The 17,919-nt window shown below is 56.9% G+C and overlaps 1 protein-coding gene across 1 annotated transcript in view; it reads right to left on the bottom strand.

The window, feature by feature from the left end:
• The window catches only part of LOC146785050 (uncharacterized), a 35,404-nt gene extending 17,739 nt beyond the window's left edge, over positions 1-17,665 (bottom strand). Inside the window, exon 1 of the mRNA XM_085632977.1 lies at positions 17,369-17,665. Within this exon, the coding sequence (XP_085489103.1) occupies positions 17,369-17,460 (92 nt within the window). The 5' untranslated portion in view covers positions 17,461-17,665. The remainder of the gene's footprint in view (positions 1-17,368) is intronic.
• Positions 17,666-17,919: the final 254 nt, after the last annotated feature.

Here is a 17,919-nt window from a genome sequence, read left to right as displayed (position 1 = left end):
CCCCCAGCCCAACAGTGTAAGTACGACCCGTACCCCCACCGGCGAATGCAAGGAGCGTACCCCCCTGCCCAACAGTGTAAGTACGGCCCGTACCCACACCCGCGGACGTACGGAGCGTACCCCCACCACACCAGTGTCAGTAGACTCGTACCCTCACCTCTAATGCAGTGTGCGTAACCCCACCGTGTATGTGCCAAGCGCACATATCCAGAAATCGGAGGTGTGTGTGCAGAGTCCACCCAGCAGTGCCCTGAGACAGGAGTGGTGGGTGTGGAGTCCTCCCAGCAGTGCCCTGAGACAGGAGGGGTGGGTGCCCATCACTCCCAGCAGTGCCCAGAGACAGGAGGGGTGTGTGCAGAGTCCTCCCAGCAGTGCCCTGAGACAGGAGGGGTGGGTGCAGAGTCCTCCCAGCAGTGCCCTGAGACAGGAGGGGTGGGTGCCCATCACTCCCAGCAGTGCCCAGAGACAGGAGGGGTGTGTGCAGAGTCCTCCCAGCAGTGCCCAGAGACAGGAGGGGTGTGTGCAGAGTCCTCCCAGCAGTGCCCTGACACAGGAGAGGTGGGTGTGGAGTCCTCCCAGCAGTGCCCTGAGACAGGAGGGGTGGGTGTGGAGTCCTCCCAGCAGTGCCCTGACACAGGAGGGGTGGGTGCAGAGTCCTCCCAGCAGTGCCCTGACACAGGAGGGGTGGGTGCAGAGTCCTCCCAGCAGTGCCCTGACACAGGAGGGGTGGGTGCAGAGTCCTCCCAGCAGTGCCCTGACACAGGAGGGGTGGGTGTGGAGTCCTCCCAGCAGTGCCCTGAGACAGGAGGGGTGGGTGCAGAGTCCTCCCAGCAGTGCCCTGAGACTGGAGGGGTGTAACACATGTGTGTGAGGCCAGAATTATCCACATGCATACTGGCTACAAGGGAACATGTCCCCATGAACTCATGTCAACAGACTCCACACACAAGTACAGTGATCACCAAGGATGCCACGATTGTCGCAGGTGGAGACATGGCCCTGCATGCATGGCCAAAGTAGAAGGGCTCCGTCACACACACAGCTCATGTAGACACAGCTCTGCGCTAAACATTGGGAACACCCTGCAGGGAAGAAAGCTGGGTACACAGAGGAAGGAATACACCCTTGGACAAGTGCACCATGCAGTAACTGCCTACATGAACAAAGAAAGTTAGCCAACACCTTGTGATGGCACACAGATCACAGGGTCCCACCAATGAGCAGTACACTACTACATATCCCACACACCCAAACCCTTACACACCACCCAAAACCATGTAGCAGCCCCACCAACACCAATACCAGCATAGCAGTAGTGTGATAATGAAAACAAAATTAAGCTTTATTCTGCAGGAGCACAATGTCCGTGGATCGCAGGCAGTTCAATCTTCACAAAGCCCATAGGGCAGTCAATGATTCTCAGCTGGATGGGGGACACAGTGGGATGCGTGTCCCCTACCTTGCCTGCACAGTCAAATGGCATCGTCTTCCACACTGGTGAGGGCATCAGGGGGGGGGGGAGCAACAGGCACCGCAGGGACATCAGGGCAAAGGGGCGGCGTTGTGGGTGCAGGGATGGAGGACTCCACCACAGGGGGTGGGTCAGTGCCAAAGGCGGAGGCCAGGATGGCACTACACACCTTTGCAAGGTCATCCAGGGAGTCCCCTGCACCCGAAGGGACCTCAGGCCCCAAGGAGGGGGGGGGGTCAGAGGGATGGGTCGCAGCGCCACCGGGGGAGGGTGGAGACAGGGGGGGAGACTCAACCACCCTGACCGGGGACCTCCGTGACCGCTTGCGTGGTGGTGTAACTGTGGGGCTCAGGGACAGAGCGGCCATGAAGGAGTCCTTGGGGGAGATGTGGCCAGGAGAGCTGAGGGGAGGGGATTTGGAGGGAGTGGACTGGGTGGAATGCGGACTCCCACTATGGCTGCGTGTCACACGTTTGCCCCCCGACCCAGTGGGTGTGCCTACCTCACCCTGTGTGTGCGTGTCAGGAGGAGTGCGGTGGACCTTCCCTGCTGGTGTGGTGCCCGTGTCCGTTGATGTGGGTGCATGCCGACGTCTGGGTGTACGTGTGACAGGCATGGGAGTGGGAAGTGTGGCAGGGGTAGGTGGGGGGAGGTCGCGCTGCAGGAGACCCACTGCTGCAGTCAGTGTGGAGTCGATGGACCTCAGCAAGTTGCGTTGGTCAGCCTGCGATGAATGAATGCCCTCCAAGAAAGCCTCGATGTTGGTGAGGGTTTTGCCGTGGGCATGGAGGACATTAAGGATCGCAGCCTGACCAACCTGCAGTTGCCGCTGGATGTCCACAGACTCTGCATTGGCGGCAGCAGTGGAGACAGGGGCAGGGGGCGCGGTGCCTGGCAGGAAGGAGACATGCTGTGACCGGGCACGCTGGGAAGGGACACGAGCAAGTGGGAGGCGGCTGGTGGAAACTGAGGGGGCGGTGCGAGGTGTTGTTCCGCTGTCAGCTGCTGGTGCAGCCTCCGCCCACTCGGAGACATCGTCCCCGGACCTGTCAGCTTCGTAGTCTGATGTGCCAGTCGACAGGTCCTCGGCCACACTCTCCTCCGCCTCTGTCCCACTCGATGTGCCAGCCCCGATGTCACGGCTGGCACTGGTGCTCGGTCCCTCCGCCTGGTCTGTGTCCATGTCTCCCTCTGTGTCCCCCGACGATGCTGTGGGCAGGGTGGAGAGACAGAAATTATTCAGACACCTGTACACATCTGTCACATGAGTCCAATCTACATAGGTAACATTGCATGGCCTGAAAAGGAAGATCCCTAACATCTACTGAACAGGGTACCGATGTAGGGCATGCAACACACAGTTGGTTGAGCCACCATGCCACTGAAATACCATGGAGAGCATGAGACAATAGCGAAACACAGGAAAAGGAGTCTGACATAGCACCCAGGTCCTGGGGACAATCCAGCACTGCATCTGCACCACACAGCGTTTGCGAAAATACCGATGACCAGGGACCATATCCATGAACTTGAGACACATGCTGCATAGGTAATGCTGAAAACATGCACAACATGACTCGGTCACTGCACATTGCGTGTGTGTCCAGGCACATCACACACTGCCCAGACCCAGCAAGTGGTAATCAGGATTTAACACATAGGCATTGCCCGCCCCAACAAGACCCTACACGAGGCAAATTGTGGAGACACAGGTGGCACCAACATCTCATGGTCTGGGTGATACACACAGGGGCAGGCAAAAAGCAAGATTGGACGCCAAACAGCCAAGGTGCGCCTGTACAAATAATGAGGTACCAGTGCCCATCCTCAGATGAGTATAACAAGACACACAGGCACTGGCAACTGTGAGTATGAAGAAGGACAATCAGGTCAGGCTGCACAGTGGACACCTGTACAAATTAGCACGTCTATATACATGGTGACAGGGGACAATGGCACAGAGCACAACTTACGCTGTAGACACTGACAGTGGCCACGTTCATGATGACACATACACCACTGAGGAAAAGGTGCCCCAGGGGACAGTAGTGGGCACGCAACTACATGCTACTGAATGGTAATGACAGCAACACACGTCACCATCCCTGCACTATGTGTATCGCACAGTCATGCACATCATGTCACAGGCCACTACATAGGACATGCGCGCTGTAAGGCATGACACATGAGAGACCAACTCCCATGTCTGGAGTCAGCATCAGTGCCAACTGACATGGAACCCACATGCAGTGAACTTGACAGTGCACAGGCAAGGTCCCACAACCTGTTACACACCACCCCCACACATGATGCTACAGACATTGTTCCCGTGGACAAAGCGCCAGCCTACATTACCCTGGGAAGGAGTGACTACACACAGACCAGGGAACACATTGCAAGGAGGGGAAGGGTGGCAGGGGCACAGCGCTATACTGGGCCAAACAGGATCTGCACAGCACCTTTAAACCCTGCCAGTGGATTCATGCTACTGTGCCCTTACAAATGCCGGTGACACACAACAAACACACATGTACCTACCCCCTTCCGGCTGCTGCATCGCCTGTAAGCGCCTCTCCAGGTCTGGAAAGACCACCGGCAGCACACGCCTGTGGAGGTGGCTCAGACGGCGGCGGCCGCGGTTCTTGTGGCTCTCAGGTGAGTCCCCCAGCAGGAGCCGTGCAATCCTCCGCGTCCAGCACCGGATATCCTGCCAGCGTTTCCTCACCTGGGCCAGGCGCCGCCTCCGACCATCCACACCCCTCACGGCACTGACGGCGGTCAGCCAGATCTGCTCCTTGGCAGTGGCGCCTACCTGTGAGGAGGAACAAGTGACACCACATCAATACACCAGCCACATGTCACAGAGAGACATATGGGTACAAATTAGCTGGTAACAACAAGGCATGTCATGCAGCCAACGCATTGCACCTTTGTCATAGGGACATCATCCCCTGGTGAGGGAAAAAGCAGTACGTGCCACAGTGGGTACACAGGTGGAATGATGGCAATGTCACAATCAATGATCTAGGCTCACACTGTGCATCACACCCACCCCTCCTGGCTCAGGGCACTGCTGTGAGGACTCCACACCCACCCCTCCTGTCTCAGGGCACTGCTGGGAGGACTCTGCACCCACCCCTCCTGTCTCAGGGCACTGCTGGGAGGACTCTGCACACACCCCTCCTGTCTCAGGGCACTGCTGTGAGTGATAGGCCCCCACCCCTCCTGTCTCAGGGCACTGCTGTGAGGACTCCACACCCACCCCTCCTGTCTCAGGGCACTGCTGTGAGGACTCCACACCCACCCCTCCTGTCTCAGGGCACTGCTGGGAGGACTCTGCACCCACCCCTCCTGTCTCAGGGCACTGCTGGGAGGACTCTGCACACACCCCTCCTGTCTCAGGGCACTGCTGTGAGTGATAGGCCCCCACCCCTCCTGTCTCAGGGCACTGCTGGGAGACATCAGGCACCCCCCCCCTGGGACCCCCCCGACAGTACATGGCATGTGTGTTACACCTGGACGCAATGGCAGAAGTCACAGTCACCACATAGGGACAGTCTGTGGCAGTGGCCTATGCACTCACCTGATAACCTGGTCGCCCATACAGCATGGAGTACTGTGGGAGGATCACATCCAGCAGAGCCATGTTCTCCTCCAGGGTGAATGGCTGTGTCCTCTCCACAGCCCTTGACATGGTTCCAGGGAATCAGTAGCAGCAGCTGGGTCGACGAATGCAAAGATGTGCAGGCAAGTGCTCCCTCATGGGACCTGGCTGCCTTATATGTGCCCTTCTGCCCAGTCTCATGCACAGGAGTACAGAGAGATTGGTCACTCACATTTGCATCCTATGTTTCCACCAATCCCTTCAAACCTAGCAGTCTGTGGGTTCTCTATCGGTTTCATTCTCCTGCATGATGTCAGCCCCACAAACACATTGCAACAAAGTAGACAAATCCCAACTGACTTCTGCTGTGCACCTTCCAGAACAATTTCCAATTTTGAACTTGGTCTCCATGACAACCAGCATGCATGTAGGCCTTAATACTTGTCCCCCATGTAATTTGGAGCATCACACACAGGTACGGTGCGTGTGGGGGCCCTAGGGCACCCCAAATGCATGGCAACGGCCCGTACATGCATGCCTACGCTCTCCATCACTTTTGGTCTGCACGCGTATGCGTACTCGTAGTGGTACGGACCGAACACTCGCATCTACGCTCACTATCACTACGGGTACGCATACGCGTGCAGACCCATAGTGATAGTGAGCGTAGATGCGAGTGTACGGTCCGTACCACTACGGGTACGCATACGCGTGCAGACCCATAGTGATAGTGAGCGTAGATGCGAGTGTACGGTCCGTACCACTACGGGTACGCATACGCGTGCAGACCCATAGTGATAGTGAGCGTAGATGCGAGTGTACGGTCCGTACCACTACGGGTACGCATACGCATGCAGACCCATAGTGATAGTGAGCGTAGATGCGAGTGTACGGTCCGTACCACTACGGGTACGCATACGCGTGCAGACCCATAGTGGTACGGACCGTACACTCGCATCTACGCTCACTATCACTATGGGTCTGCACGCGTATGCGTACCCGTAGTGGTACGGACCGTACACTCGCATCTACGCTCACTATCACTATGGGTCTGCACGCGTATGCGTACCCGTAGTGGTACGGACCGTACACTCGCATCTACGCTCACTATCACTATGGGTCTGCACGCGTATGCGTACCCGTAGTGGTACGGACCGTACACTCGCATCTACGCTCGCCATCACGATGGGTACACATACGGCAGCACTCCCACAGTGATTTGGGAACATGCACAGGCCCTCTCAGCAGCAGTACGGCGGATTTTACACATCACTGTGGTGATAGGCGACACACATGTCGGAATAGGGCGGACATACTTGTCCATGGATGGACATACTTGTCCAGGAATGGACACCAAGGCATCGTCTGTGCATTACCACATGTGTTGGGCACAGGTGTCACAGGCTGTGATGTGGAACATGCCTCCTGAGTGGAGAAGGCACCAGATGTATGATGAGATGTGTACATGTGTACTGTGTGAGGGTGCAATGTGTGCCAGGCATGCCCTTGACTCCTTTGACATGTGTGCATGTGGGACTGCGCACTTGGGGTGAGCGTCACTGGCATGGCACGGACACCAACACACGGAAGTGTCCCATGATGCCCGGTACAGGGGTCATGACACATGACTCATCACTACCCACAGTGCACAATGTGACTATGCCATATATGTGTCCGGGATTTACATCGGGTTGATGTTGTTGCACCCTCAAAAGCTGCAGCCGTTGCAGCAACCAACATGTGGCTGTGTGTAGATTGTCATTGCACACTGTTCCCAACACCATGCCACATGTGTTACCGGATGTGAGGTGCACATGTATGCAAGGGACACGGAGTAGCGTGACAAGGCCATGTCAGCAAACTCACAAGGAATGTGTGGGGAGTCATGACATGTGCACCTTCATGGCAAGGTGTGTGGGCTGGACTAGTGTAATGTCATGTGACCTGTGGCTCAAGTGTTCCGCTGCCAGTCTCTGCAATCAGCATCACACTTCTGCTGATGTGTGGGTGTATGTCACTCCTGTCTTGCGTCGGGCAGTGCACTTGCACTGGGACACAGCTATTCCCATGGCGTGGCATGGGGAGGTTCTCAATCACCGTGTGTAGCTGGGTCTTGGAAGGAGTGTCACCTTGCATCCATACGTGTCCTGGGCATGTAGCACATGCCTGACTCCCTATGTGGCATGTGTGTATTGGCAGATTTACATGTGCTCAGTAGACATGAGTTGTTCTCGTAGTGCACTCACTCTTCCTTGTCACTTCCAAATTACTGCAGAGCGCCTCCTGTTGCCCGAAGAATTCCAGACTTGGCCACCATGCAGGAGAATGACAGGATCCGGCTCTACCGCTTCACCCAACCATTGATTCTGGAGCTGACGGCGAGACTGGCACCACACCTGCAACCGCAGCACAGGTATCCTACGGCACTGACACCCCAGCTGAAGGTAATGGCTGCCCTACATTTCCTTGCCACGGGTACCTTCCAATGTACCATAGCTCATGTTGGTGGCATGTCCCAGAGCATGTTCAGCGGTGTGCTGCATGATTTCTTGGAGGCCATGTTGATTCACCTGGATGACTTCATCAAGTTCCCAACCCCTGAACAGATGACTGAGGTCAAGCGTGGTTTCTATGCCCTGGGAGGGATGCCCCATGTCATTGGGTCCATAGATGGGACACATGTAGGTGTGGTACCACCACACGCACGGGAGGTGGCGTACCGCAATCGGAAGCACTACCACTCCATCAATGCCCTTGTGGTGTGTCTGTCCAACATGGTGATTTCACATGTCTGTGCTCGTTTTCCAGGATCAGCACACGATGCCTACATCATGAGGCGTAGCGGGATGCCTGATATGATGATGCAGCTGCGCAACGAACGTGCATGTGTTGTTGGTGGGTACAGTCTGTCTGTCCTGTATTCTGTTTGGCCGAGCAGCACTACCGCTTCGCCAGTTCTAACGATATCCATGTGCTTTCCATTTAGGGGACGCTGGCTATCCCAACATGCCTTGGCTGCTGACACCTCTCCGCAACCCCATCACGCCGGCCCAGCTCCGCTACAACACCGCCCATGGCCGGACAAGGCGAGTGATAGAGAGGACGTTTGGCATGCTGAAGAGCCAATTCCGGTGCCTCCACAAGACCGGCGGCGCACTCCCATATGCCCCGGCGAAGGTCTGCAAGATCTTCATGGTCTGCTGCATGCTGCACAACATGGCAGTTGAAAGAGCTGTGCCCCTCATCCTGGATCAAGATGACGAGGACCATCCACCCGTGGAGGACGAAGGGCTTGGCAATGGGGCTAGTGATGTGGAGGATGTGGAGCCGCAAGAGGACATCCGGACTCGGCTCATACGCGACTTCTTTGCTTAGTGGTGAGTACCAGGGTCTGAGTGTGCACGCATTGGTCCCCGTGTGGCATGCGTTGTGATGTGTGTCTCCACCTGCATGTATGGCACGTGGGTCAGAGGTGTGTGTGGGTGTGTCACTGGAGTGATGGTGGCAGTGATGGTAGTATTTCCCCAGGCATAATTGTGACCTAGCATGTTGTCATACATACATGTGTCGAGTAAATGCACATGCAAGTGGCTGTGCTTCTTGTGGCTGACTTCTTGTGTGTCTCTCTTCCCCAGGTACCTGCGCATGCCGTTTGCTGGTTGCATTGTTGTGGCACTGCTATTCCTCATGGACATGGCATCGTGGGCTGACTCAGCGTTACAGGCACGGACACGTTTGGAAGTCTCCATGGGGTAAGGGATGCATCTGGGGTGTATTGGGTGTGGCAGTTGTTCACGATGTGTGCACACTGCCCCGGTCGGGGTTTGGGTCCTCTGCAGACATGTGGCATCCCCATGGGACACGACATGCAGCTGGGTACACCTGAATAGATGGGCTGCCTGGTTGTCAGTCATCAGTGATGGGATGGTGGATTGTGATGAAGGCATCAATGTGTGTGACACTGCCCTCGGACACATACGGTTAACATTGTCTTGACATGGCGTGGGACTTCCACATCAGCGGATGTATGGTGTATGGCAGGCTCTCCGTGAGCAGCTGTGGGTATTTAGCTATTATCCGACACTTGTGTGCCAGTTCCATGGCTATCACGCATTTGTGCTGCAGAAGGGGGGTGCCAGTGTTGGAGCCACATGTTACTCCACATGATGTGTTCATGTGTACTTCAAGTTGCCTCTGCAATCCCAAACACATGACTATTAAAGGTGTCCCTATGCCTCCAAGGTGCCTCTTCTCAGTCAATGCTGGTGTGTTGGCACGGTGCATCCTGCATGTCTGGCATGGTATTCCCTGATTGTGGCTATGTGTCAATGTGTCGAGTGGCAAGATGCAAGCTGTGTGTGTGTGCTGAGACTGTGTAATGGGCATGATGTCCATGACTGTGTGGGTATTGTGACATGTGCCATCCCCATGCATCCAACGTTGTCCATGACCCCATTCTCTGCATCCACCGGACTCAAGCTTGCAGGACATGGTTCTGCCACCTGTCTACACGTACCTGGGTGCCCCCCAGGACACGGGCCAGGATCCCTGACCTCTGCGCATGACTGTTGCTGTACTCAATGTGTCTGTCAGCACGGTTGTTCGGCCACCCCCTCAGCTGGTTCTGACCATCACGGGTGTGTATGGTGCTCCATGTCTGTCTTGCCTAGAAAACTGTGACCCATGTGTCCTGTGCCAGACTCAGGCCCCAGGGTGTGGATGGTTGAAGTGAACAGATGACTCAGGCATGTTTAGACTGTACAAGACACATGTTAGGTAATAATGCTACCAGCAGGCATCTACTCTTAATAGTGTGATTTATTATTGGGGGGGGGGGGCAAGTGAGGGCCTTTCCGGGATTAGGGAATCCAAAGTTCAGTAGGGGAGTTGGTGTCCTTGCCATTGGAAATCCTCAGAGTCCATGCCACAGTCTTTGTCAACATTGGTCAGCCAGTGACCAGCAGGGCCATGTGGCAGAGAATGTCTCTTGATGCTGTGATGCTGTTGCTCCAGTGGGCCAGGTGCCAGGCCAGGTGTCCTGGGAGATGGTGATGTAGCAGCCACCCTCACGGTCCTTTCCGTGGACGACCCGGCTTCCTGCGGGGAACCTCAGCAGCAGGCCGTGACGACGTCTGGGATGCTCCGTCGGATGTTTCCTCCTCCTCCTCATGATCCCTCCCTGTGGGTGGTGATGTTCTCCGCCTTCTGGCACAGGGAGGGTCGGCCATGGTGTCGGCCATCCGACGGAGTTCAGCGTGAATCCCCTGGGACGCCGTCACTTGCTGAGCCTGTCTGTCCTCCATCCTCCGTTGGTGTAGCTGTAGACAGGCTATTAGCTCCGCATGTTGCTGGGCCTGCTGGACCTTGATCCCCTCGAGGACGGACACAACCTGGGCCATGCCCGTGGTGTCCTGCCGGTATGAGTCCAGGATGTTACGGACATGGGAAAATACCGGATCCCCAGCCAACTGGTCAGGCTCGCGCCTCCGCCGCTCTCCACTCCCACCACCCCTGCCCACTTGCGTCTGGCCTGCACTTGTGGGCACATGGGGTCTCCGGGACCCCTGAGGGGTGGCATTGGCGTTGTCGCCTGCCTCCTCCTGGGTGCCCGGGACACCGTGTCCCTCCTGGCGAGCCTGGCTGCATTGTGGTGTTGGGGCAGGGATCCTGGGTGTCTCCTGGGATGTGGCAGGAGTGGGGGTGGTGGTTGGCACGGTTGTACCTGACGCAGGTGCTGCAGGTGGTTGGACACCAGAGGGGCCAGGTCGGTCGGGGTCGTCCGCAGAGTGGTGAGAGTGGTCGCTGCCGGTGGGATCGGTCTCCTGCAGATCCGGGTCCTGTGAGTGTTCCCCCCCAGTGTTGGGGGGTGCAGCACGACGTTGACCTGTGTGTGAGAGAGACAATGTTAATTTTGATCCATGCAACATCCATGTTTCATCCGTTACAAAGTTGGCACATTTCCTCTTGGAATTAGGATCTGTCTTGCATTCCACTCACAGTGCACTTGTGCATGTGTGTGTCCCTTGGGCACCAATTTGGCCCCTTTAACTATGTGTGGCACAGTCTTACTTGCTGCGTCAAGTGTGACTGCAGTCAGCAGTGGAGTGTGCATGTGTGCCGAGCTATGCGTTTGCGCCTTCCTTGTAGCACTGTACATGTGCACATGGAGTGGATCCACACACTCATATGATGCAGGTGGCTGTCCTTGTGCTCGTGTACAGGTTGTAACATGGCCCTGCGTTTTGCCATGATGAAGAGGGGGGGTTCTGGCACTGGGCACCCTTGTCTACATGCACGCAGTCCACCTGCTGACGAGCAGACATTCCCACACACCAAAGGACTGATTTGCTCTCCCTGTGTCTCCCTCCTTCTCTGTCCCCCTCTCCCTCCCTCTCTGTCCCCCTCTCCCTCCCTCCGTGTGTCAGCCTCCTCCCTCTGTCCGTCTCCCTCCCTCTCTGTCCCCCTCTCCCTCCCTCTCTGTCCCCCTCTCCCTCCCTCTCTGTCCCCCTCTCCCTCCCTCTCAGTCCCCCTCTCCCTCCCTCCCTGTCCCCCTCTCCCTCCCTCTGTGTCCCCCTCTCCCTCCCTCCGTGTGTCAGCCTCCTCCCTCTGTCCGTCTCCCTCCCTCTCAGTCCCCCTCTCCCTCCCTCTCTGTCCCCCTCTCCCTCCCTCTGTGTCCCCCTCTCCCTCCCTCCGTGTGTCAGCCTCCTCCCTCTGTCCGTCTCCCTCCCTCTCAGTCCCCCTCTCCCTCCCTCTCTGTCCCCCTCTCCCTCCCTCTGTGTCCCCCTCTCCCTCCCTCCGTGTGTCACCCTCTGTCACCTTGGCCCAGCTTCCTGGGCACACACTGTTAGCAGATCTTTGAGTGGCCCTTGGCCTGTTGATGTGAGTTTGTTTCTGATCTCCAGGCACCCATTTTGTCTGCTGTGTGTCTGTGCGCTGCTGCTGTGGTGGTGTGTGCTGCCACTCTTTCACACTGTTGGCTGTTCATTAGCTGCTGGCATGTGCAAAACAGTGCCTTCACCCCCATGTGTTGATGCAAGGCGTCCGCCATTTGCTGGCAAGTCATTCCTGTGTTGGGACACAGTGTTTGTCTGGCTGTGACCTAGGCCATATGGGCAGAGGGCATTGTTGTCTGCTTTGGAGTCGCACTATGTGATTCTTGGTGCCCAGCCTCCCGCCATCCGGGTTACCGTGTCATGTGTTGTTGTCTTCTGTGGCCTGTGACTTGACATTGTCCAGCTGGGTGCATGGGGCATGGTGGCAGCAGTGGCATGTGCCTGCTCATGGAGTGTGGTTGAGTAATGCGATGGCTTGTGGTGGTTGCGTGCCTGTTATTGATTTTGGTTGTGGTTGCAGTTCCCCCCATGTGAGGTGCGTTGTTTGTGTACTCACCCGGGTCTCGGAGTCCTTCTACTCCTTCAACTGCCTCCACCGGCAGTATGGCCATCACCCTCTCCTCCCAGGGATGGTACTGTACGGCTCTGCGGGAGGGCCCTCCTCCGGTGGCGTTGGCCTGGTCGTGTTCCTCCTGCCTCTTGGCTCTGACCCTCCTCCGCAGATCGTACCACCTGTTCTGGCAATCCTGCTTGGTCCTCCTGGTGTCCGCAACAGCATTCACAGCATCGACGATGGTCTGCCACATGGCTGTTTTGGCTGCCTGGCTGGTGCTTCTGACCAATGTTCCAAAGATCTGTGGCTCGACTCTGAGGATTTGATCAACAAGGACCTCCAACTCTCGGTGACTGAACTTTGGATTCTTGGTAGTGGGCATGGTGAGGGGTGTGGGTGGGGATGGTGTGGGTGTGGGGGGGGTGTGGATGTTGGGGGGGGGTGTGGATGGTTGTGTGTGTGTGTGAATGTGATGAGAGGGTGTTTGTGAGGGTGGTCGTTTGAAGGTGTGCAAGTGTAAGGTGTGGTGTAGCTTGTAGTCTGGTTCTGTGGTGTCTGGCAGCAGTGAGTCTGTTGGAAAGGCTCATGGTTTGTGTGTGTGGGCCCTTTTTATTGGTCCATGGGTGGGTGTGGCAGTTTTTGAATTTTGGGTGGGTGTGTTATAAGGAGTGGTGGTGTATTGGGCCTCTGTTTGTTTTTGGCAGTTGCAGGTCAGTGATTGTGTTATTTAAGTGGTTGTTGGCCATGTTTAGTGGCTGTGTGCCTTTCGACTGGTGTATTCTTGTGTTGTTTTATTTTGTCCTGGTTGTGTACGTGAGTTTTGAGCGTGTGTACGGTGTGTACATGGGCCATTTGGTTGTACGATTTTGTCCTTGTGTGTGGCTTTGTAAGACTCGTACATGCGGTTGTGATGTTGGGGCATGGGGTGCGCTCCGTACTTAGGAGGTTGTGTTGGGGGTGCGCCAGGAACGTACTGGGGTGGGGGTACGACTGGAACGTACTTGGGTGTAGGTACACGGGGGGTACGACACGTACAGGGGTGGGGGGTGTACATTGACGGTGGTACGACACGTACTGGGGTGGGGGTACGACTGGAACGTACTGGGGTGTAGGTACACGGGGGGTACGACACGTGCAGGGGTGGGGGGTGTACATTGACGGTGGTACGAAACGTACTGGGGTGGGGGTACGACTGGAACGTACTGGGGTGTAGGTACACGGGGGGTACGACACGTCCTGGGGTGGGGGTACGACTCGAACGTACTTGGGTGTAGGTACACGGGGGGTACGACACGTCCAGGGGTGGGGGTACGACTGGAACGTACTTGGGTGTAGGTACACGGGGGGGTACGACACGTCCTGGGGTGGGGGTACGACTCGAACGTACTCGGGTGTAGGTACACGGGGGGTACGACACGTACTGGGGTGGGGGGGTGTACATTGACGGTGGTATGACACGTACTGGGGTGGGGGTACGACTGGAACGTACTGGGGTGTAGGTACACGGGGGGTACGACACGTACTGGGGTGGGGGTACGACTGGAACGTACTGGGGTGTAGGTACACGGGGGGTATGACACGTCCTGGGGTGGGGGTACGACTCGAACGTACTTGGGTGTAGGTACACGGGGGGTACGACACGTGCAGGGGTGGGGGGTGTACATTGACGGTGGTACGACACGTACTGGGGTGGGGGTACGACTGGAACGTACTGGGGTGTAGGTACACGGGGGGTACGACACGTCCAGGGGTGGGGGTACGACTGGAACGTACTTGGGTGTAGGTACACGGGGGGGTACGACACGTCCTGGGGTGGGGGTACGACTCGAACGTACTTGGGTGTAGGTACACGGGGGGTACGACACGTACTGGGGTGGGGGGTGTACATTGACGGTGGTACGACACGTCCTGGGGTGGGGGTACGACTGGAACGTACTTGGGTGTAGGTACACGGGGGGTACGACACGTCCAGGGGTGGGGGTACGACTGGAACGTACTTGGGTGTAGGTACACGGGGGGTACGACACGTCCAGGGGTGGGGGTACGACTGGAACGTACTGGGGTGGGGGTACACGGGGGGTACGACACGTACTGGGGTGGGGGGGTGTACATTGACGGTGGTACGACACGTACTGGGGTGGGGGTACGACTGGAACGTACTGGGGTGTAGGTACACGGGGGGTACGACACGTACTGGGGTGGGGGTACGACTGGAACGTACTGGGGTGTAGGTACACGGGGGGTATGACACGTACTGGGGTGGGGGTACGACTGGAACGTACTGGGGTGTAGGTACACGGGGGGTACGACACGTACTGGGGTGGGGGTACGACTGGAACGTACTGGGGTGTAGGTACACGGGGGGTACGACACGTCCTGGGGTGGGGGTACGACTCGAACGTACTTGGGTGTAGGTACACGGGGGGTACGACACGTCCAGGGGTGGGGGTACGACTGGAACGTACTTGGGTGTAGGTACACGGGGGGGTACGACACGTCCTGGGGTGGGGGTACGACTCGAACGTACTTGGGTGTAGGTACACGGGGGGTACGACACGTACTGGGGTGGGGGGTGTACATTGACGGTGGTACGACACGTCCTGGGGTGGGGGTACGACTGGAACGTACTTGGGTGTAGGTACACGGGGGTACGACACGTCCAGGGGTGGGGGTACGACTGGAACGTACTTGGGTGTAGGTACACGGGGGGTACGACACGTCCAGGGGTGGGGGTACGACTGGAACGTACTGGGGTGGGGGTACACGGGGGGTACGACACGTACTGGGGTGGGGGGGTGTACATTGACGGTGGTACGACACGTACTGGGGTGGGGGTACGACTGGAACGTACTGGGGTGTAGGTACACGGGGGGTACGACACGTACTGGGGTGGGGGTACGACTGGAACGTACTGGGGTGTAGGTACACGGGGGGTATGACACGTACTGGGGTGGGGGTACGACTGGAACGTACTGGGGTGTAGGTACACGGGGGGTACGACACGTACTGGGGTGGGGGTACGACTGGAACGTACTGGGGTGTAGGTACACGGGGGGTACGACACGTCCTGGGGTGGGGGTACGACTCGAACGTACTTGGGTGTAGGTACACGGGGGGTACGACACGTCCAGGGGTGGGGGTACGACTGGAACGTACTTGGGTGTAGGTACACGGGGGGGTACGACACGTCCTGGGGTGGGGGTACGACTCGAACGTACTTGGGTGTAGGTACACGGGGGGTACGACACGTACTGGGGTGGGGGGTGTACATTGACGGTGGTACGACACGTCCTGGGGTGGGGGTACGACTGGAACGTACTTGGGTGTAGGTACACGGGGGGGTACGACACGTCCTGGGGTTGGGGTACGACTCGAACGTACTGGGGTGGGGGTACACGGGGGTACGACACGTACAGGGGTGGGGGGGTGTACATTGACGGTGGTACGACACGTACTGGGGTGGGGGTACGACTGGAACGTACTGGGGTGTAGGTACACGGGGGGGTACGACACGTCCTGGGGTGGGGGTACGACTCGAACGTACTGGGGTGGGGGTACACGGGGGTACGACACGTACAGGGGTGGGGGGGTGTACATTGACGGTGGTACGACACGTACTGGGGTGGGGGTACGACTGGAACGTACTGGGGTGTAGGTACACGGGGGGTACGACACGTACAGGGGTGGGGGGTGTACATTGACGGTGGTACGACACGTACTGGGGTGGGGGTACGACTGGAACGTACTGGGGTGTAGGTACACGGGGGGTATGACACGTACTGGGGTGGGGGTACGACTGGAACGTACTTGGGTGTAGGTACACAGGGGGGTACGACACGTCCTGGGGTGGGGGTACGACTCGAACGTACTGGGGTGGGGGTACACGGGGGTACGACACGTACAGGGGTGGGGGGGTGTACATTGACGGTGGTACGACACGTACTGGGGTGGGGGTACGACTGGAACGTACTGGGGTGTAGGTACACGGGGGGTACGACACGTGCAGGGGTGGGGGGTGTACATTGACGGTGGTACGACACGTACTGGGGTGGGGGTACGACTGGAACGTACTGGGGTGTAGGTACACGGGGGTACGACACGTACAGGGGTGGGGGGTGTACATTGACGGTGGTAAGACACGTACTGGGGTGGGGGTACGACTGGAACGTACTGGGGTGTAGGTACACGGGGGGTATGACACGTACTGGGGTGGGGGTACGACTGGAATGTACTGGGGTGTACATAGACGGTGGTACGACACGTACAGGGGTGGGGGGGTGTACATTGACGGTGGTACGACACGTCCTGGGGTGGGGGTACGACTGGAACGTACTTGGGTGTAGGTACACGGGGGGTACGACACGTCCAGGGGTGGGGGTACGACTGGAACGTACTGGGGTGGGGGTACACGGGGGTACGACACGTACAGGGGTGGGGGGGTGTACATTGACGGGGGTATGACACGTACTGGGGTGGGGGTTCGACTGGAACGTACTGGGGTGTACCTAGACGGGTGGGGGTATACATACACGGGGGGTACGTGTCGGACGTACGGGGGCTGGGGGGAGTGTTGGGCGCGTATGCGGGCACATGTCTCCATGGTTGCTATGGGTGTTCGGTGCGGACGGTGTTTTTTCCATACGGTTGTACGCTCGGACGCACGGGATGGATCGTGATTCCTCGGTCGGACTTGGCTTTTCACGTTTGTAAGGTAAATCGTCCGAGGACGTGTCGGACACATTTTCCGACCCGAGGACGTGTGGGGAATGATTCCCAGTGCGGTTCGTATGGACTTTTTACCATGCGAATCGTGATTGCCAGTTCGTACGGCACTTGTACGATTCGTACGGTAAAAAGACCCGATACGAGTCGCACGGGGGAATTTTTTACCGGATTGTGATCGGCACCTGAGTGTTTCTGAACTTTGGCTGTCCTGAGAACTGTCTCTAGCTATTTCTGCTGCAATTGTAGTTTCCTGTTCAATTTCTTCATTTAACATTTGCAGATAACTTGAGAATGTACTGCATTGTATGCTGTCTTTGCAAGCATTAAAAGAATCTTCATAGCTTTGAAATTCTCCCAGTAGTTCATCCTCTGTACGCCATGGTTTAAACAACTGTAAAAGAGCCAAGTAGTAAAATTCCTTCTTGTCAGTAGTGTCGCAACTCAGCTTCCTGTGATTTATCAAACTTCCTTTTGTTTGCTTCACCAAACATCCTTCCTCACCAATGACTTTATATTTTCCATTGTTGATGTCTTCTGCGGCTTTCCGTGAATAAATGTAGTTCTGCAGCACTTCATAGAGACACATGTTCTCCAGATGTTGACTTCTCTTGGCATAATATGTGTCCAACATGTTTGATTTCAAAATATCTGTACTTTCTGGGTCATTCTCGGCCAAATATTCAATTTCTCCAACAGATTTTAGTACCCGATTTCTCATTGCTGCAAGGCCTAA

Source organism: Triturus cristatus, chromosome 11 (genome assembly GCF_964204655.1).
Source record: "Triturus cristatus chromosome 11, aTriCri1.1, whole genome shotgun sequence".
NCBI classification, from domain to species: Eukaryota; Metazoa; Chordata; class Amphibia; order Caudata; family Salamandridae; genus Triturus; species Triturus cristatus.
This window is presented reverse-complemented; position numbering and strand designations above follow the sequence as displayed.